This window comes from Zeus faber (assembly GCF_960531495.2).
Source record: "Zeus faber genome assembly, chromosome: 7".
Classification (NCBI taxonomy): Eukaryota; Metazoa; Chordata; class Actinopteri; order Zeiformes; family Zeidae; genus Zeus; species Zeus faber.
In genome coordinates, this window is record NC_137203.1 from 25,346,731 (window position 1) to 25,368,726 (window position 21,996).

Consider the following 21,996-nt stretch of genomic DNA (forward strand, 5'->3'; position numbering starts at 1 on the left):
AACACGGAAAGAGGAAACACATCAACAGGTGGGAGTTTGTTTGCGGTGTGGAACACACCGCTCTTTGCCACTCTCAACGTATTGACTATGTGAACGCACAAAGGGGTGATGAGGACATTCTGGCGTTTTGGGTGCCCTCGGGCAAAGTTGATAGGGTCTCACTGGGAAGGGCGGTTTCAGCCAGGATACAGGAACCAGGAGCCGGGGTCGGAGAGAGCTTTATACAACAGTGCTCTCTAGTGGTCCGAGAGCTTGTCTCAAATTCCTGCTCGCTCACCAAAGCCTCCAAAAAGTAAGTGATGTCACACCTCGGCCTGCAGCAAAACGAACTCGCTTGTTCACTGTCCTTTGCAGTACTAAACTGCATTGGTCAATTTGATAACAATAACAAACTCCGCAGCCAATGTCCTTACAAAACCAAACATGGAGTGCCTTCCTGTATGTTTACACACTTGTCTTGATACGCCATGGCCTTCCGTGACATAATTTTAAATGGTTTGAGCCTTGCACTTTGTCCACTGTTAAGGAAAGAGGGAGTGGGGACAAAGTTCACAGGGCTCATGTGAAGAGGAGGGGGTGAATGGAAGGAAGGTAACAAAAAAATTGACCTTTGAAAGCAAAACAGCAGCTCGGGAATCGACACCAGGCAGCTCGAGCACATCAGGAGGAGGAAAATGAATGTACACCGTCTTTTCTTTAGCACTTAAGAGGTAGCTACCAACATAATACATAATGAGGTCAAAGGCTGAGTGTGTGTCTCTAGTGTGTGTGTGGTAGGGCACATGTGAGCAGCGTGTGTTTGTTTGGGCGTGTGGCAGCGAGGTAAGGCTCGGCGGCTCGGCGTAATGGAGGGAGACGATGGGAGCAGCGAGGGAGCGCAGGCCAGGCCGGCCCGGCTCTCCGCCCTGCAAGAGCAGCTGATCTGGGCCCTGCTGGGCTCTGGACTATCCCGGGAGGTCCTGGTGCAGGCCCTGGGGGAGATGGAGCAGGACAGGCTGAGCGCGGCGACGGCGGAGAAGGGCGAGCGGGGGGACGGAGAGAGCTCCGAGGAGGGAGAAATGGATTTTCCGCCTCCCATATTTCGGGATCTGGACAGGCTCGCACCTGAGGAGGCGGCCAGGCTGAGGGCTGAAGTCGACCGGCTGCTGCAGTGAGTACAATCCTTCCAAAGCAACGCTCCCGGACTGCCTTTTCCAAGTCCTCCACATAACCACGGGAACTATTCACCAACTGCTATTCTTTCACTTCACAGTCACTTTGTTGTCCAGTTTTCACAAATAGGAAGTGACCGCTCAAGCAACGTGTCTAACATTTGAAAAGCCCTCAAGCAGACGGACGATTTTTCCCTTCAGACATCGTCAAGGCTAAAGACCAGCGATCTAACTGAAAAAAAAACATCCGTTCCAATCCTTTTCTCTCGGGCACGTCTCACGTTTTAGTTTCCCCCCTATTCACAATTCCTCCTTCCTTCTCTTCCTCTCTCTCCTTCTCTCTGCGATCTCCTCCAGCCTCGGAGTTGAATTTAAAGGCCGGTTCCTCCTTTGCTAGTTACTAATTACCCACCCTCATCATTATTCTCTAACCATTCCTTAATAAATAAGCTACATGCATGGGCTGAGATGAATGAAAAGGGCAGGGCGTGAGTGCTTACATTAAGCCTAAGTGATGCTGGTTAGTCGATTAGAAGTTTATTAATTTTGGAACAGATACAGGGTTATTTTATGACAATTTACAAAAACGGTTGACATGGGTTATTACTTTTATTGCAATACAAGCACAATCAAAAGAACAATAAATCAGCACTGGTGAATAAAAAAAATGAAGTGCAACAATTAAAAAATGTTGAGTATATACATATGTATAAATATAAATAAATAAATATATATATATAGTGTATATATATATATATAGTATATATAAAGAGAGAGAGAGAGAGAGAGAGAGAGAGAGAGAGAGAGCTATTTGGGTTACAGTATTGAGTATATAACTGCACTGGAAGTTAGAAAGTATGGAATTAGGCTTCATAAAGTGTTGTTGGGTAACAGTTACTCTCCACATCAGAGAGTTGGACTTTACCCCCAAGTGCTCACCCCTTATCTCCCTCTGTCAATAAGCCTCTTTTTACTTCCCCCACACTAGCGCTGATGCACTGCACACATTCTGTATTTTTTCTTTATACTCAACATACTTGAAAAGGTATGAAAAACAGCAATTGGTTTGCAAAAACGATACTATTGAAATAATAAAATAAAATAAAATAAAATAAAATAAAATAAAATAAAATAAAATAATAGAAGAATGATTCATATTTTCTGGGTGTCTGTGAACCCTAGTTTAGATAAACGCGACCATAGAAGAGTAAATATCATAAACAATAATAAAACAAAGTCATTGTAGGAGTTCATTCGATGGTCACTCGATCACTTTCGAGTCATTATGTCCGTTTTGAAGTCATTTTAAGTTGACACGGGGAAAGCGTCTCGATCAGCTGGCGCGTCTGCGTGTGACAGGGGGGACCCGTGGCACGTGGCGAAGATGGTGAAGAGCTACATGCAGCAGCATAACCTGCCGCAGAGGGAGGTGGTGGAGTCCACGGGGCTCAACCAGTCCCATCTGTCCCAGCACCTCAACAAAGGCACGCCCATGAAGAACCAGAAAAGAGCTGCCCTGTACAGCTGGTACGTCAAGAAGCAGTGCGAGATCAGCCAGCGTGAGTACACTACAACAGCCACGTCCCACTCAAGTCATAGATCTGGAATGGATGGTTAAAATAACCATGAATGTAATTTAACTTAATTGATATTGTTTTTAGGTTAGTGGATATTGTCTTATTTGAATGTGTGTCTTTTGTATATTTCCAAATGTTTCAGTTTCCTTTTTTATATTTTCATTCCATTGCTTTATTATTATTATTACCTATTTTTTATGTAAACTATCGCTGAAACTGCAGTTTCCCCCAGGATGATTAAAGTATCTATCTATCTATCTATCTAATAATGTAATTTTAAAAAGCATCCAGCTTCCGTATGAAATGGCCAAAATCCCTTTCAGAATTTACCAACGCTCGCCATGGCTTTACATCCGCTGAGGACCAAGGAGAGGAGACCAGGAAGGGCCGCAGGAACCGGTTCAAATGGGGGCCTGCCTCCCAGCAGATCCTCTTCCATGCCTACGAACGACAGAAAAACCCCAGCAAGGAAGAGAGAGAGGGATTGGTGGAAGAGTGTAACAGGTGAAACATACATACAACAGGAAGAGCATGAACTTTTTTTTTGTGATTGTGGTTCTGTCAAGCATATTGGACAAATTGATAGCAATATTAGTCTAATATTCAATGCGCTCTTTTACTTTTGCCTGAAAGGTTTTCTTTTTTTTTTCTTTAATTTCTCCAGGGCAGAGTGTCTGCAGAGGGGTGTTTCTCCCTCCCAGCTGGCCGGCCTGGGCTCCAACCTGGTCACGGAGGTGCGGGTATACAACTGGTTCGCCAATCGTCGCAAAGAGGAAGCCTTCCGCCATAAACTGGCTCTGGACACACCTTTTACCACCCCGTCTGCCGGCTCCACAAACCACACCCTTCCACAAAGTCCTGGCCCTGGTAATAACATTATTCTGCTGCATTGTTATATCAATCAGGTTTTTACACCCCCAGTTGATGACTGATACTTGCTAATTTGTGTTTGTCTTAACGATTTATTTATTCTATTGTCTTTTTTCTCCCCCAAGGTATTAAGTACAGCCAATTGATCCAATGCGACAACTTGGGCTTGGCCAGGGGGGTTGGCGGGGAGAGGGGTCTCGGTGGACGCTCGGGGTCCAGCCCGGTCCAACTGGAACCCAGCCACACACTCCTAGATGTGCACAATCCCAAAACAGTGAGAAAACAATTTGTGGCCATTGGCTACTAGTCAGTGTGTGTATTTGTGTCCTTTACTCACCATTTTAACGTCCTCTCGTATCCTCAGGTCTCTGGTGGTGGTCCTCTGCCTCCAGTAAGCACTCTGACATCCCTGCACAGTCTATCGGCCTCCCCAGTTCCCCCCCACGGCCTAATCATGGCCTCCCTGCCCAGCGTCATGAGCCTGGGAGAGTCTTCTCTTCTCATAGGTAACCTCACCTGCTGGAGACTGGGCGTAGCTGATTGTTATATTCATGACTTGCATGAGACACTGTGAATATGACTTTCTCTTTTATATTTTTTCTGACACACAGGTCTTACCTCCACTCAGTCTCAGACTGTGCCCGTTATCAACAACGTGGGCAGCGGTTTCACCACCCTTCAGCCCATCTCATTCCAGCAGCAGCTTCACGCCTCGACCCAACCGGCAATCACACAGCATCTCCAAAGCCACATGGGTTCCAATCCATTCATGGCAACCATGGCACAGTTGCCATGCCACAGTAAGACAGAGGCAAACTACGAGCAATAATGAGACAGTAATAATATTGATTTACTGATTTGCTGATCTTTTTCCCACTTCAGTGTACAGCAAGCCCGAAATGCCACAGTACCCTTCGTCCAGCCTTCTGTCCCAAGCCATGGTCATCACTGACAGCAGCAGCCTTGGCACATTGACCAGCCTCACTGCTGTTAGACAGGTATAGACACGGGTCATTTCAAGACCAAAATAAAAACTCTTTATTCAAACATTCTGAAAATCAGAGGGTGTATATTTGATGCCACCTACCACTCTTATTATATTTTGATAGATTCTAGCAGCAGACCCAGAGGACCACACAGACCCAACAATCCATGAAGAGTCTCTTCATCTGCAGTCACATACATCTGTGCCCGGTACGCTGCTTTAACACACCGCGGCTTTGTTGATGTATCTAGATTGTGTCATTAACTGTTTTTCAAAAACTTTCCAGGGTTTTTTTCCGTTTTCTCTGAAACATAAGCCAGAAAGCCTTTTGATATTTTAACTTGGAAGTGACTTGACTCAATGCTTGGGTCATAGGGCAAGCATGGAGTACTTCTGACACTAGGTTGTCCAGTCTTGTGGCCTAAAAACATTTCTTAATGCAGTGTTCCTACTACTTCCCTAGTTAATCTACTAACTGAATTGTTTGACATTTTACAGTTTCCTCCGAGAGCCTGGAGCTATATCCAGCTCCTCAGAGTGCGGAAAGCCATCAGTCTCACCTCCTTTCTCCTTCGCCGACGGACATCAGCTCCTACCTGCCGACACAGATGGTATCGACGGCACAATAGCACTCAATTTGAGAACCTGGGAGGGATCTCATTCACTTGTGTTTAGCGGACATTCATAACAGTCGGTCTAAGAGATGAAGATGGAGTTGCCAGCTTGAACCTGGGAGGATTAACACACAGTGGATTCCAAAGAGCACGGACTTGATTTCTAAACATCCTCTACCAAAATAAAACTTGCAAATTCTTGCTTTTGAAAAAAATCGAAGGAAAATTGATAACAAAATGTATTTTATTAAAAATATTTTCATTGTAGCCTACTCATAAATTTTATATTCTGCACAAAACATGTGTCATTTTTTTTTTTAAACAGGATCAGACATCCCTATGGTAACGGATTTTATTAAACAGAGATATGGAGAATGCATCACCAAAAATGTGCAGACAAATGTCTTGTTCATGTCATCTCTTTAGCCATGGCTGTCTGAACAGTCTCTTAATTCAAGGCCCCAACTCCTGCCTTCTCTTTGACTGCTTTGGGTTTCTTCTTTTTTGTTTTCCGCTGAGGGCTCCCCTCCTCTACACCGTGGCCTTCAGCACGAGATACAGCACAGTTCGGCTTTCCTGAAACCTGCTCCGCCTCCTCCTGGTTGACTTTCTTTTTTTTCTTAAGAACAACAACCTCCTCCTCCGGCGCCTCGTCACAATCCTGCTCTGCCGCGTCACCCTCTTCCGGATGTATTTTCTTCCTTTTCTTCTTTTTTTTAGGAACAAGGGCCACCTCCATCCCTGCTGCTGCCTGACTCTTTTCTTTGCGTTTTTTTTTCTTAACTTTCTCTGAGATGACGGCCTCTGTCCGGCATGGCGACGGAGAGCTTGGCAGCAAAGACGGCGGCAGGAGGTCTTTCACCGAGACTGCTGCCTCTCTCAGCCTCTTCGCCATCTCGCCGTCACTATCGCTGTCACTGCAAAACAATGTCGAGAAGAGCACATTAGGTCATAGATTCAAGCTAAAGTTCCAAGTTATATTTGTATAAACTTGATAAAGTTACCATATCACAAACATAAATTGTAAAAAAAATAACCTTGAGCTGGGAATTGGCCGTCGCCTTACAGGCACTGGGGCATCAGGGGCTCCCTGCCCCGGGATTGACGTTGCAAAAAGACGAAACCCTGCAAGAGAGATGATGAAGACTTCAATTTCAAGGGGAGTTCAAACAAAGACGGGATGTCTTTCAACCGTAAAATAAAACACCTTTACCTTCATCATTATCCTCACATGTTGGTTCTGAGTGAGGAGCTGCTCCGGCCGTGATCTCCGTAATATTACTGAGGACCAAATTGGCAGTTACAACCAAGTGCCTTCAAACATAATTATTAATGTATGTGCGTCATTTAAATATTATTTTACATCCTTTGTCTTAAGGAAAGATGAACGTACCTGTCAAGCATATGTTCCAGCTTTTTGGCCACGTGGGCCCGAAACTCCGGGGTCACCTGGAGCTCGTTGCCATCGTGTTGATGGTCAGAGACGGCCAGACTGTTTCCACAGGGATACAAAAAAAAAGAAAAAAAATATATATCATATCACATATCACTCATATCACTAAGATGCAGGACATTACCTACATTACCTACCTACAAGCGTGTCCAGTTTACATTGAACTCAGAGGAATTTTAAAGCAGTGTCATTTTAGATATAATTAATACAATCCAATCATTTCAGTTTTCACCTGGTTCAAACAGAACCGGTTAGCTGGGCCTCTTAGGCCAGTGATCATGGTTTTGGATCACAGTTTCACTTTTATCTCCCAAACTACAGAACAAGACATGTATGGAGTTTTGGACTATGTCATATCTGACAAAAAAAATATTAGTTGGCATTACGATGCTGAAGTTAGCTTCCAATTCAACTTAACGCTGAAGTGAGCAGCTGATTCACCGCGCCTGTTTTCATGGTGCATTCAAACGCGTCAGAATGTTTTCCTTTTCCCCCCCTCTACACGCAGACCACACTAAAACCATGTCTAGATCTGTACTTATAGTAGTCAAACTCTGGGCTTAATTTATACCGAAACCTGCCTGAACATGTTCCAGGAGCTCCCAGATTGGGACCGGCACCTATTTGATTGGATCCGGCGCCTCCGCACAAGCTGTGGTTCGTCTGCGAGCTCCGCGTTGCCCGTTTTCTAAACAAAACAAATAGTAATTGTGTGCTTATAGATTGTTCTTTTTTTAGGGCTGTACCCGACTCAGAGTTTTGTCAGTCGAATCGGATTCGCACCTGTCTCCCTTTCCGACGGTACAGACGATGCGCGAACCAGCGATGGGGTGCCCGCGGTCGGCGCCACACAACAGTCTTTTTATTTTACGTCTCCTTGCGGAACGAAACACGTGGGTATGGAACGAAAGCGTGCGTAATGGGGACACTTTCTCCGTGACTCTCTGTGACTCTCCCTGATCAACCCCTCTCCATGTGTTATACGCAGAAAATAATCTTCACGAGTCGTGGCCCGTTCCCCCGTGCCCTGTCCCCACACTGTTTTTAGTTGTTTTATTTGGAGGAACGGGGCACGGCCCTCCGCCGATCGGAGCGCACGGAGAGCCGCGTCGGTCCGGACGTGGACAATTCACACATGTAAAAATACATTTATGATTCCCATCATTTATAATTCCTCATTGAATGTTATCTCTGTGCATTTTGTACGCTTCTATCTGTTTATGCTGTTATTGTAATGCACACTGGCTGAAAATACAAACAAACAAAAAACGACTGCTCGACTTGAAGAATCTCAGTCGACTGACTGGTTTGCGACTGATGAGTCCCCTTGTCGACCATCAGGAGGCAGCCCTATTTATAATTATTATTATTTTTTTTAATTTACGCTGCTTAATTGATCGATATATAAAGAAAAGCCCCGGGCCGCGTCACGCATGGCAGCTTAAGCCCCGCCCCCTTTGAGCGTTCAGTGGGTGCGTTCCGCGACTTTCTTCTTACCCCCCCGACCCGCCGGATCAGCAACCCCTCCGGCACCTCCTGATTTCGAAATTAAGCACTGGTCAGACCTGGGCCAGATTATAATAAAAAGCCAATATCGAATTAAACAGTTTCCGATTTGTAAAAGTATTGTTCTATTTGTGAAAACGGGAACAATGTGGATTTTACTGTGCTTTTTCGACACTGACCCCTCAGGACCGAGTATATTTCAAAAACGACTGTGGCATTGGGGTCCAAGAGGCTGAATCTCTCATGCCCATGGTCCTTGTTGTGAAACAGGTTGAGAATCACCGTCACCCACCTCCGCCCTCCCAGAATTTACTCACTCCAGCCACCATATACAGTAGTACACCTTAATAACAACTAGTGTGAGGAGAAACTTACCGCCGTGACGGTGGGTCGACATTGCTCTCGCCGTCTTGAATAAACACGGATAAACGCAGTTATCAGCATACATTTTGAATAACCCAATGCATTTAGCGTAAATCAAGTACTACACTAATCAATCAATACGCAGCTGAATTGATGCGCACACCCTGCATTTTAGTTTTGGACCCAAGAGCCTGAACGAGAAAGTCTAAGAGAAAATGTAATACTTAAACTGCTAATATGGTTATACCTGTCTGTTTAGGAGCTTCGCAATTCCAAACTGCTTCTTTAAATCTTTCCAGATCTTCATCCTCGCTGCTGCTCGACTCGCAGACAGTCGTTGCGGTGGAGGCTGCCATGATGGACACACGTGTTTGTTGTGCTTTTTTCTCCCCTCCCCTTCCCCGCAAAGGATTATGGGCAATGCAGTCCGGTGAAGTCTGAGGCGCTCTTTAGATTTGCGCGTTCATCCACCAATAGTTTCGGAATAAATACATTGAACGAAACACAATGTGAAAAAAAATGAAATAAAGATACACAACCGCATAGGTGGTTTGATAAAGATCCTCACGTTTAATAGTAAGAGGCAGTCACAGAGCACTTAAATAAAAAAAATATCCAGTTTTCCTATTTTTGTCTTCGAAAGCAGAGTACAGTATCAGAGCTCATTAGTTATAACACATTGAAATGCTTAAGTAACAATTTGCTTAAGTAGTGCAAACGTATATCTGCATGTGGCAGAATATAATGATTGCAGTAGATCTTAATATCAATGCATTCTTCCACCATTTAGAGTACTCTTGTATATGATAAATTAGCATTGGATTAAGATAATTTCATCCATAACCTACGGATCTTCTCAACTAACAATCCCCCAACAGTCTTATTTAAAAGGTAAAAACTACAGTCACCCAAACCTGTGTAGCCTAGATAAGTAACTTGGTGCAACAATGAGTGTGCTTTGTCATGATCTGCATATCACAATACCTTCTAAGAGATCATGATGAGAACCAAAAGCTGTCAGCGTATTGGTTGAGCAGCATCACTGAAGAGCAGTGGAGTCTAGTATAAAAAGCATGGTCTGAACTACAAGGCACAGGAATTCAAGGCTACATTGCAGAACATGGGGAAGCCCAGATATTTAGAAGCGTTAAAACAGCAACCTGAAGACCAAACAGGACAGAAGTAGATGGTCCTCACCCTTATTGTCTCGAATCAGAATACACCCCAATCTGAAGGACATTACAAACTAGATACTAGGTAACAGTGAGTCACTAAATTGTAGCGTAAAAAATAATAAAAAAAAAAAAACATCTTGAGGTGCTGACATGATTGCTCACCCAGCTCACTCACGCTCCTTTAATAATCAAGGTGCGACTGCTGTGGCAATGTGTGCCAAATTCAGAGATCTGAGGACCCGCTGTCATCCTGAGATTCTCCATGCTCGTGGGTTAGAGCAATGAAACAATCAGAAGGACATCTATTTCTGAAGAAGCCCCATCAGAAAAAATAAATAAAAAAATAGATCACCAATGACGTTAAGGGGGAATGAAATATCAAGTGGACAAAAAACAGGCAAACATAAGACATCAGCAGGGAAGCTCCTCTGCATTAATTAGAATGATTTGATTCAATGCAACATCAGTATGAATATTAACGTGACTTAAGTGGCCACTGAATGCCTGCTTACAATGGAAGATGGCTGTTGATATGATTAAAAAAAAAAAAAAAAAAGGATAGGAGATCCTAAAATCAATCTTCCTCTATAGTGAGTGTTGTGGGAAAATGGTGGAGACAGTTTGACAGTCAATCTTAAAAAGGCCGATGCCAACTGGTTGTGCCGCATTACTCCACATGTCTAGTGAGCCGGTAATACAGCTGGTCTGCACTCACTGTTCAATTACGGTAGGGAAAAACAGTCACTTGCAAAAGGTAGTAGGTTAGAAGGAGTAGGAGATTCATCTTAAACTAGACATGTTCCAATATCAATCTTGAATCTTGAACTATCAGCTTGATACCAGGCTATATAGAGTATGAGGGTCAGACCAATCTCTGACACGATGAGCCATATCCATCAAGTCGTGTCAATGAAAAGTGACCTGATTTTCTGTTTTTGTTTTTTTTCTCAACACATGTTAGATGTCTCTTATTGAGAAAAAGTTATATTTCAGTCATTTCGAACTAATAAGCCAGAAGTAATGGTCCAAGTCTATGCTGTTCAGTGTGAGTAACGGATATAATTGGTACTCTGTCAGGGCCAATACTTTAGGCGTAGGACTCAGAAGTTGGTATTGGCATTGAAAAATTTGTGTCGGTCAACATGTCAAGTCAAAATTATACTGTTTCTGAATAAAACTGACCTTATGCTCACAGACGATATGGCAAAGAATTCAAGTTATCAAGCAGTAAGTTAACATAATTACAACAACCCAACAGATTATACAAAGACTTTCCATTCGAATCTATCACATGTAGAAATGCTTGAGCGACTTTTTTGACAGCTCCCAAAATCGAAAGCAATATGAGGTATCGATAAATGAATTATTGGTATTTAGTGAAGGAAGATTGGGTTTGTTGTTTCCAAAGGGTGAGGGTGGATGAGTCTGTGGGAATGGCTGGCCAAGAAAGAACACTTTTGTCCCCAACCTCAGTCTTTAGGTGGTTGCGTTCCAGGGATGTTAACGCTCATGTGGCGCTGCACGCATCCATGTGCCGAGCATTATTGACCGCCATCGTAGGCATAGTCTGCCTTGTTGTGCATAATTAGCTTGTTGTCCACAAAGTAGAAACTGTCTGATCTGGTCTCATATGGGTGCTCCACCATGAGCCGAACTGGAAGAAAGAAAGAAAACAATTAGGGGCAAAATAATTATTCTGAATGTAATGTATTACTGTATTAAAAAAAAATGGAGCAAATTCTGTCTTTGGTCTTACTTAGGTCCTCTGGGAGCTGGGGGAACTCATAAATGTGCTCGCACGTGTTGCGGCTGTCGGGAATGCAGAAGCCAAAGTCAAAGTCGAAGTTCTTGAGGAGGCGCCCCTGGAAATAATGTCGCTCAATCATACGAAAGCTGTTAATAGGACGGTCTCCCACGGTGAATTCCACACTGCGGAGAAGAGACAAGCAACTTAAACAACTGGAATTAAAGTTCCATTCAAAGCATTAATAAAGAAATGTTGAGGTTCACCCTTATTTTCTTTTTATATTTGTGGTGTTGCCAATCAATAACCACAATTTTCACATTAGTCTAATCTTGACTAGGTATATAGATGCTCAGGTGTATTGGAATTGAACCAGGCCAGTGTTCATTCAATTGAAGTTGAAACTGTGATATTGTGTTAGCAGCAGATACAGTACATTTCAGCAACTTCATTCATCATTGTTCTTTCTGAGATAGACCATCTCGTCATTATTATTATTATTATTATTATTATTATTATTATTATTATTATTATTATTATTAATAATAATAATAATAATAATAATATGTATGTATGATTAAGGTACACACAGATTATTTGTTTTTTGAGCTGAATGAAGCTCGAAATTCATAGTTATTGCTCACCAACATAGGAGGTGATTGGAAAATTAAGGTACATCATGAATTCGGAACTCTCCCTTTAAGGAATGAACTAGTGGAGAGGTTGGAAAAAATGTATAGATAAAGCCACAAGGATTCTGATTTGGACTATAATAACAATTTAACATTTACAAAAAGATGTCTTTACTTACGTTGCACCAACAGTGCGCAATCTGAGGAAGGCTGGTGTAAACTGGTACCGAACAAACCTTCCAGCACTGGTGTCCACGTTCCCACTCTCATCTTCATGCTCTATAGGATCTTAAGAAGAAAGGTACATTCCAAAGGTGGCCAACTTCTAGCCACTTTTAAAAAGAACAATAATACATTTTTTACACTAACATTCACACACACACACACACACACACACACACACACACACACACACACACACACACACACACACACACACACACACACACACACACACACACACACACACACACACACACACACACACACACACACACGGCTTTCGGGTGAAATTTCAGGATGAACCTAAAATGCACTATAACCTTTACAGCTGAACTTAATTTGACCTTCTCTAAACTTTTGAATGCACATGTCCAACTGTTCAATCTTTCAGAACTTTTTGCACAACTTTCTGTTCTCTAACAAGGAGCTGAACGGCAAAATTCACAACAAGTGTTTGATCCATGAATCGATCAATACATTTTACTGGTTCAATTAGAATTGCTATTTAAACAGTGCTCTTCATCATGCTGTTCACATTTTAACATCATGAGACCAAAACGACACCTAACAACTGATCAACAGTGCCTCACCATTGTGAGGCTTCAAACAGGTTGTTCTCAGAGAGAAGTGGCCACTGAGCTTAGAGTGTCACAGAGTATCATCAGCAGGTTGCAACAGAGATACAGAGAGACTGGAAGAGTCACAGAAAGGCATAGAAGTGGACGTCCTTTTGTCACATCCCACACTGATGAGCGCTTCATTGTGAACAGTGCCCTGCGGAACCGGATGATGAATGCCACTCAACTCCAGGCACATTTAAGGGAGGTGAGAGGCACCCAAGTGTCATGTCAGACCATTCAAAACCGTTGACATCAGCGTGGTCTGCGTGCTAGACAACCTGCAAGGGAACCTGACCACACCACCAGGCACAGGCATCATCGTCTTGCATGGGCCAGGGAGCATTTACGCAGTCGATTCACGTTGAGCCGAAATGATGGCCGCCAACGATGTTGGAGACGTCAAGGAGAGCGCTATGCATCAGCCACTGTTGTCACCAGAGGAGCCTTTGGTGGTAGTGGTGTTACAGTGTGGGCAGGTGTGTCCAGTCAATACAGAACTACCCTGCACTTTGTGAATGGTACAGTGACAAGCCCATACTACCTGAATAACATCATTAATCCAGTCAGTGTGCCCCTGCATGAACAACACAGGCCTCATTTCATCTTCATGGATGACAATGCTCCAGCTCATCAAGGTCGCATCATCAGGGAACGGCTGCTGGAGACTGGGGCACCTCAAATGGAGTGACCTGCACTTTCTCCAGACCTGAATCCCATAGAAAACCTATGGGATCAGCTGAGTCGCCATGTAGAGGCTCGTAACTCTGTACCCCAGAACCTAAATGACCTGAGGGCTGCCCTTCAAGAAGAGTGGGGGGCCAGGCCTCAGCAGACAATAAGTCGACTTGTGAACAGCATGAGACGTCGTTGTCAAGCTGTAATTGATGCTCAAGGGCACATGACAAGTTATTGAGACATTAACATTTTTTGTTGTGGTATACCCACCACTGTTGTTGGCTTTTGTTTCAATAAATTGTTTGAGATGAGGAAATCACCATTGCATGCTTCTACCTAAATGCCCTACTTTCATGATATAATATCACTGTAGCGTGAACTTTACATTTTCCATAAATTTCACCCGAAAACCAAATATCCCAAACTTTTTGTGAGTAGTGTATATAAATAAATAATTTGTGTACTTAAAAAAATTGCACCTTGAAAGGCAGTTATAAATAAAAGTCATTATTTTTATTATTATTATAACATATAATTAGATGCTAAACAAAGGCTGCAAATGAAAAAACGTGAAAGTGATTTATTTGACGATCCATTTTCTTACACATTATACAAACTTGCACTATGTGCTGGAAACAATGCATATACATTGATTATGGATATTTTTGGGAAATATTTGTGTTTATTTGTATTATTATTATTATTATTAGGTATATTGTATGTTGCAAAATGTTGATTGTTAATTTTTAGGCTTGTTTCTAATGTTAATTTATTGTTTTTAAGCTTATTGTATACTGCCAAATTTCATTTCTTTTGCCAGTTCTGGAGTTTTTTTTGTTTTCATTTTGAATCCTAACTGCGTGTGACAAATAAAAACATCCCGAGAGACAGAGTTCTTCAGTATTCTACTCTTTGTCACACTTTTCAACAACACTCACCGCAGTTGGGAGGCTTGGCGATCTCGAACAGCACCGTCCCCGTCTCCAGGTCTCTGATTTTGAAACGGGTGAAGTCGATGCCGTACACGTTGTCCTCGGGTCTGCAGAGGTAATCTGGAACGTGGAAGAGCAGCGTTAAGACGGTGGAAACACGGGCCCCGGGGCCATTTCAACTGCAGCGGGAGAAGGAAGTAAGAAGAAGCCGCACACCCTCGGTCACCGCTCGGAGACCCAGAACACTGTCCGGCGATATGTCTCCCAACGCCCTGAGCTCATCCTCCGTCACCACGGGATATTTATCACTCTGGCTGCGTCTCGATATCAGCTTTTTCAGCATCCCGCCGCCGTGCTTTCGGTCCTTGGGGTTTGTGGCGCTGATGTCCGCCTGCCCTTTACTCACCGAGTGGGTGGATTTGTTTTTGGAGCCGTTCATACTCGACTAACGAACAGAGGGAAGTGTGTTGTTTATCTGTCGCGGTCTCTCGGAGCGGACGGTGTCAATTCAAGATGGCGGAAAACGCGAGGACACAAAAGCTGCATTGTGATTGGCTGTTAAAAGTTGGCCGTCGTCATAGTTACCAGAGAGGTGCGCTTGGTTTTCAGCGCGGAGTGGCCCGCCTGAGGGCGCAGTGTGTTGAATTCAGTGGCTCATCGAGCGGTGAGGTCGCAGGTCGCGACCAACTCCAAAGGGTCCAGCTGCAGACCTCTCTCCGTGACGGTGCAACATGGCGGCCTCCGTGGTAGGGGGCCCGCTCCGTATGTAGACGTAAAGGGCTCATTCTTAGGGAACGAAAAGGCAAAGCTCCTGTTTTGGTCGCTTGTCTGGCTGCTTTTTTGATCGGTGTCTATGTTACGCCTTCCCTCCGCTCAAGTTTTTGCGTCAGTTCAAGTACCAGAAAGCAATAAGCTCAGGCGGACCATAATATTTTAATATTTACAACACCTGTTTTGTTGACTGGGAAGGCTGGGTTGTGAGAACTTTGTACATAGGGAATTTTTATTTCTTGACATTTGACACAACGAAAAGGCTATATAGTACAATCCAAAATACACAAGCTGAATACAACAATACACAATACAATTAATATATTTTATTTATACTGATTAAATAAAACACACAACACACACATATATATAGGCGGACTCATCACAGACGCACACACACCACCAGCACCTGCTTTGAACACACCCCCAACACCCTCCTGGTTACATCCCTCTCCTTTCCTCCCTCATTTACTGCTATAACTATGACAGGAAGAGGCCACGTGCCTAATTGCTGTTCTAGGTCTGGACTGTTTGTCAATACGTGTTGTCATCTGACATTTCTATGTATGTTTTTCCATGTACATGTTGCTGTTTGGTTCAATGTTTATTTGTCTCACTAGCGGTGATTCTCCTAGTCTTGGAGTAGTGATTAGTTGTTTAAAGAACAAAACATGGTAAGATCATTCTCCAAAGAGGGGGGTTGGTAGTGGTTCTGTGTAACAAAAAGCTTTGCTCTTGTGGACGACCTGTGGGATGACAGAGTTATTGCAGCAGTTCTTGATAGCATTGAGGGTTGAGAAGCTGAACTCCACTTGCAGACTATCTCTGTCCTAGATGCAATGGCATACAAGTACTCTTTGTTGTATGCCCAGCATGCTGACAGCAGAGGTATAAATAAATAAATAAATAAATAAATAAATAAATAAATAAACAAACAAACAAATAAATAAAAGGGGTGTGTGTGTGTGTGTGTGTGTGTGTGTGTGTGTGTGTGCGTGAGTATTTATTTATTTATTTATATTTATATATAGTTGTCAACAAAGTTTACATACATGTAAAGAACATATATGGCATGAGGTCCATTGAGTTTCCAATAAGTTGCAATGTTGCAACGTACGTCTCTTGGTTGGTCACTTGTCTGGCTGCTTTTGGTCGCTGTGTTGACTGTGGCTATGCTCACTCAAAAGTCTTCTGCCCTCACCACGTGTAGCCGTATGTACCTATTCAGCAAGCTAAACACTCTCCTAATAAGTACCCAGAGACAGGAGCTCACTTTTGGTATCTTTAATGGAAGCTGTGTAAAACTGTGGAACAGTACAGAAATATGCAGATAAAGGATCAGTGTCAATGCAGATGTAAATAACCTGTGAATACGTTGTCATAGCTACTACGCTGTATGCATACACAAATAACATTAATGAACGCACAGATTGTGCTTTCTCAAGGGCAATGATGAGGCTGAAGAAAGAGATGTTAGTCTGGGTTCGAGAGGTGATCTGATTGACTGCATGTGACTCTGTCTGACCATCTTATCTGCGTGTGTTCTGATATCATACTATCATCACAATGCCATGATGTCATGATGAGGACCCCAAGGGGAGCCCCAAGGGGACTCCCCCCCTTGGGGCAGAGCACTTCCCGCCTGGCATCTGTAAGATGTCAAACCACGAGGATCCTTGACCTTGGGGAGTTGTGCTTCAAAGTGTTCTGCCTTGGAGTCACTGGCTAGAAGAAGGACAACATCCGAGACAGGCCCAAGGATCAGCCTCGCTGCAACGTCCTCGCTTATCCTTTATCTCAATCTTTCTCACCTCCTGTTTTCGCCGGGAAAACCCCTTAGGACGAGTCCTAGAGTGTTCGCGAGACTCTGGACTTGTTGCTAGAGCTAATGGAGTCTATCTGGAGCTCCTTGCAGGCGCCCACAAGGCTGGTCCTGCAGTCTGACCTGAACTGGTTCACGGGGCATCTGATGACGAAGAAGCAACTGAGGGGGTTAATGAAACTGGAGGAGACCTGCCTGGTTAAGAGTCCGGTGGAGTGGCATAAGCTGTTGAGGGCCTGGTCCCTGTTGTTAGGAAGATGCTGATGCTGACGCTTGTGGAATGGGACCAAACTGTTAGCATCATCCTTGAAGAACCCGCCATTCATGATGTCCAAGAAGGCCTCGTCCTTGGCTGAGTTGAAGATGTGTTCCCCCACATCTTCGCATGGTTCATGGTGTCCCCCTGGTAACGTATTTTTCTGCCGTAGCCAAGTGGGTCGTTGACATGATGGGGCCCTGCAACTTGTGGTCCTCCATGAGGGAGGGCTCTGGAGGGGGGAGGGGGGCGGTACGGCCAGGCCCATATCCTGGGTGCCTCCGTACTGCCGAGCTCCTGGAGGTGGTACGGCCGGCTCCTGCCCCGCCGCTCCCCAAAATCGGTGCTAACAATACTCCCTAGTGTGCTCCCCGTGCCAGTGGGAGAAGGCATCTGAGTGTCCCAGATGATGAAGATGAGGCCTCCACCTCCCTTAGGTCTCCAAGAGCTTCTGCTATCGCAGCCTCTGCTATGATGGAAGCACGGCGCCAGGTCTTCGGGAGCTTGGACCTCCGGAAGCATGATGAGAAGAATGTGCGTAGCCATTGAGATGTTCTTTCACTTTGGTGCATAACAAACTCTGGGTGGATATTGTCTCGACCTGGTGATTTGCCCAGCTTCAGTTTTTTAATTGCTGCCTTTAGCTCGGCTGCTGTGAAGTCTCCTGAGAGATTAGCATCAGCGCTGGCTGCTCTGGAGAGGGATGATACCTCACACGATGTCAGTCGTGCGAAGTTTTTGTCCGCATCAGGGAAGCGACCATTTTTCAGGAGCTGGGAAGCAATAGCATCTGCAGTCACTGTACACCTACGAGGTGTTGTTTTTCTCCCTGAGAGCAAGTTGATGGTCTGCCACGCCTTCCGGCTGGAGTGGGTGAAGTCGATGGATTCCGCTACTTCCGTCCACCTAGCCCTTCGGGTGTCATCCAGCTTCTGCAGTAGGGTTGTTGCTGTTGCGTCCATTTCTTCCCTGGTGATCGCCTGCTGGTGTTGGCGCAACAGGCAGCTGCACTCCTCATCCCAGCCCGGGATATAGTTTTTATTGTAGCCACGTGGGATGTTGTGCTTTGCTGCCCTTAGGAGGACTTCACAGTAGGCAATGTATGCAGCATCCACGTCTTCTGCTTCTGGGTCCATGAGACCAGCAGTTCTTCTTTCTGTTTCCACCGTAAACGACTGCCAGTTCGCCTTCCTGAAGTTCCATCTCCTGACCGGTTTGCCAGCTACCGGCTGTACTAGGGATGGTACTTTGATGATGGATGGCCGGTGGTGTGAGCGAGGGAACCTGTCCAAGACACGTCTCTCCGGTTTCAGGTCGTTACTGCGGCATATGACGAAGGCCAGATCTGGGTTGGTATAAGAGTTCCAACGTGCAGAGCAGAAGCTTGGGGGCTCCTTTGGGTCGTACAGCAGTAGTGCCTCAATGTTAGAGGCCCACTCACTCAGTGCTTCTCCATCCTGTGATGTGTGTTGGTAACCCCAATCCGTATGTTGGCAGTTGAAGTCACCTGCATAGATGGCAGGAGCAGTCACGGATGGAAGTGATGATGCAGTCAGCGCTGTTGGTGGGGGCTTATATACGTTCACGACAGATGTTTCTTGGATTTTAGTGGCCAGCCACTCGATGTTGCAGCCAGGTGGAGATTGGCTGGTGGCTGCCCAGCTCAAACCATCTCGGACGAAGGTTGCCATTCCATGCTTCTTGCTGTGGATGGATCCAGCGAGGGAGAACCCAGGAAGCTTGAGGTTTTCATCTGACACCCAGTGTGTCTCTTGCAGGAGGACCGCTGCCACTTTGTTGGAATCGGCGAGATGCCTGATGACTTCGAGTTTTGCGATGGTAAGGCCCTCGACATTGAGTTGGAGCACCGGCAGACCTTGGTTTTCGACGGTGGGGGTGTCCGCCCGTCCTAAAGAGGATGTTCTCTGCCTTGGTTTTGGCATTGGCTTGTACCTTGGTCTGCCAGCTCGATGATTCTTTGGCGACATTAGTTTCGTGAGTTGGTCTTACACCATTTCTCACTACTCACAGGAGAGGCCTCGTGAAGGCTGTCGTCTTCTCCCCAGCGTGCTGCTGACATGTGCGATGTCTTTTGTTCCAGAAGCAGATGTGAAACGAGGAGGGTTGGATCACAATACCCTACAAAGTACAGTACCTCGTATGCAGTCTGTACAGGTCAGAGGAACTGTGTAAATTTTCTTTGACAATCCTTCCTGATGCCCTGATCGACTGGGCATCGGGAGAAGCCAGTGTGAGAAGGCATCCGAGTGTCCCGGATGATGAAGAAGATGAGGTCTCCACCTCCCAAGAACATTGCAGGGTTGGACATGGATGTCAGGCATATCCAGTAAAGTTGTGGTGTACAATAACCAGCGTGCTGCCGACATGTGCGATGTCCTTTGTTCCAAAAGCACATGTGAAACTATGTGTGGGACGAAGAGGGTTAGATCACAATACCATTGCCTCTGCTCCCGAAGATCTTGGCTTTTATTCCCCCGGAGCTACGGAGGCCTACTAGGCGGAAACGAGGAAGGAGAGGTGGAGTTCATAACAGGCTGCGGCGTAGATCGACCAGACATGGACATTCAAAAATGGAGGATGAAAATGGGCGACGGACCCTGAATGAGGACATCATGATCAGGAGTGTGGAGTGAAATATCATTAAAAGTGGATGGTGTTAAAAAGCAACAGTTCAATACATACATATATGCTGTGCAGGTTTTTATAATATTGGAGTTTGTTTATTACAATGTAACCTGTATTATTGATGACCACGTGTAGCCGTATGTACCTATTCAGCAAGCTAAACACTCTCCTAATAAGTACCCAGAGACAGGAGCTCACTTTTGGTATCTTTAATGGAAGCGGTGTAAAACTGTGGAACAGTTCAAAAATATGCAGATTAAGGATTAGTGTCTATGCAGATGTAAATCTGTTATTACGTTGTTATAGCTACTACACTGTATGCATACACAAATAACATTAATGAACGCGCAGATTGTTCTTTCTCAAGTTCAATGATGAGGCTGATGGAAGAGATGTTAGTCTGGGTTCGAGAGGTGATCTGATTGACTGCATGTGCCACGAGGATCCTTGACCTTGGGGAGTTGAGCTTCAAAGTGTTCTGCCTTGGAGTCACTGGCTAGAAGAAGGACAACATCCGAGACAGGCCCAAGGATCAGCCTCCCTGCAGGGTCCTTGCTTATCCTTTATCTCAATCTTTCTCACCTTCCTGTTTTCGCCTGGAAAACCCCTTGTGACGAGTCCTAGAGTGTTCGCGAGACTCTGGACTTGATCGCTAGAGCTGATGGAGTCGATCTGGAGCTCCTTGCAGGCGCCCACAAGGCTGGTCCTGCAGTCTGACCTGAACTGGTTCACGGGGCACCTGATGACGAAGAAGCATCTGAGGGGGTTAATGAAACTGGAGGAGACCTGCCTGGTTAAGAGTCCGTCGGAGTGGCATAAGCTGTTAAGGGCCTGGTCCCTGTTGTTAGGAAGATGCTGATGCTGACGCTTGCGGAATGGGACCAAACTGTTAGCATCATCCTTGAAGAACCCGCCATTCATGATGTCCAAGAAGGCCTCGTCCTTGGCTGAGGGTACGAGTTTGTCGTCATCGACTGAGTTGAAGATGTGTTCCCCCACATCTTCGCATGGTTCATGGTGTCCCCCTGGTAACTTATTTTTCTGCCGTAGCCAAGTGGGTCGTTGTCAACATGATGGGGCCCTGCAACTTGTGGTCTTCCATGAGGGAGGGCCCTGGAGGGGGGCGGTACGGCCAAGCCCACATCCTGGGTGCCTCCGTACTGCCGAGCTCCTGGAGGTGGTACGGCCGGCTCCTGCCCTGCGAACATTGCCGCGTCACTCCCCAAAATTGGTGCTAACAATACTCCCTAGTGTGCTCCCCGTGCCAGTAGGCATCTGAGTGTCCCAGATGATGAAGATGAGGCCTCCACCTCCCTTAGGTCTCCGAGAGCTTCTGCTATCGCAGCCTCTGCTCCCTTCTTAAGCGCCCTTAAAGGGTCTTCAGCCGCAACGCATGCCCTCTCAGGCTGCTCTGCAGCCTCAACAGACGATTGCACTACCTCCTGAGCCACTGCCCCTGCTAAAAGCAACTACGAAGGGACTTGAACCCTCAATCTTCTGATCCGAAGTCAGACGCCTTATCCATTAGGCCACGCAGTCAACCTTGCTGCATTTTCTGTGTTCCTTGCCGTCACCTGAGATATGGAACACAGTGGCACGTGTAGCCGTATGTACCTATTCAGCAAGCTCAACACTCTCCTAATAAGTACCCAGAGACAGGAGCTCACTTTTGGTATCTTTAATGGAAGCGGTGTAAAACTGTGGAACAGTTCAGAAATATGCAGATTAAGGATCAGTGTCTATGCAGATGTAAATAACCTGTTATTACGTTGTTATAGCTACTACACTGTACGCATACACAAATAACATTAATGAACGCACAGATTGTGCTTTCTCAAGGTCAATGATGAGGCTGATGGAAGAGATGTTAGTCTGGGTTCGAGAGGTGATCTGATTGACTGCATGTGCCACGAGGATCCTTGACCTTGGGGAGTTGAGCTTCAAAGTGTTCTGCCTTGGAGTCACTGGCTAGAAGAAGGACA

The 21,996-nt window shown here is 45.2% G+C and overlaps 3 protein-coding genes across 3 annotated transcripts; 1 reads left to right on the plus strand and 2 right to left on the minus strand.

Moving 5' to 3' along the window:
• Window positions 1-845: 845 nt before the first annotated feature.
• hnf1a (HNF1 homeobox a) lies at window positions 846-5,212 on the plus strand (the record flags this gene model as incomplete). Its single annotated transcript, XM_080004297.1, has 10 exons — window positions 846-1,150; window positions 2,511-2,710; window positions 3,052-3,232; window positions 3,393-3,595; window positions 3,724-3,872; window positions 3,963-4,104; window positions 4,210-4,398; window positions 4,481-4,596; window positions 4,708-4,792; window positions 5,082-5,212. The coding sequence occupies 10 exons, from the start codon at window positions 846-848 to the stop codon at window positions 5,210-5,212; spliced, it is 1,701 nt and encodes a 566-aa protein (XP_079860423.1).
• A 257-nt stretch (window positions 5,213-5,469) lies between these two features.
• cUnh12orf43 (chromosome Un C12orf43 homolog) lies at window positions 5,470-8,875 on the minus strand (the record flags this gene model as incomplete). Its single annotated transcript, XM_080004537.1, has 6 exons — window positions 5,470-6,114; window positions 6,235-6,322; window positions 6,411-6,478; window positions 6,591-6,689; window positions 8,532-8,565; window positions 8,767-8,875. 6 exons carry the CDS (start codon window positions 8,873-8,875, stop codon window positions 5,646-5,648), a joined length of 867 nt encoding a protein of 288 aa, XP_079860663.1. The 3' UTR covers window positions 5,470-5,645.
• Window positions 8,876-9,066: 191 nt separating this feature from the next.
• Window positions 9,067-14,958, minus strand: unc119b (unc-119 lipid binding chaperone B; the record flags this gene model as incomplete). Its single annotated transcript, XM_080004298.1, has 5 exons — window positions 9,067-11,348; window positions 11,451-11,623; window positions 12,250-12,358; window positions 14,526-14,639; window positions 14,736-14,958. The coding sequence occupies 5 exons, from the start codon at window positions 14,956-14,958 to the stop codon at window positions 11,236-11,238; spliced, it is 732 nt and encodes a 243-aa protein (XP_079860424.1). The 3' UTR covers window positions 9,067-11,235.
• Window positions 14,959-21,996: the final 7,038 nt, after the last annotated feature.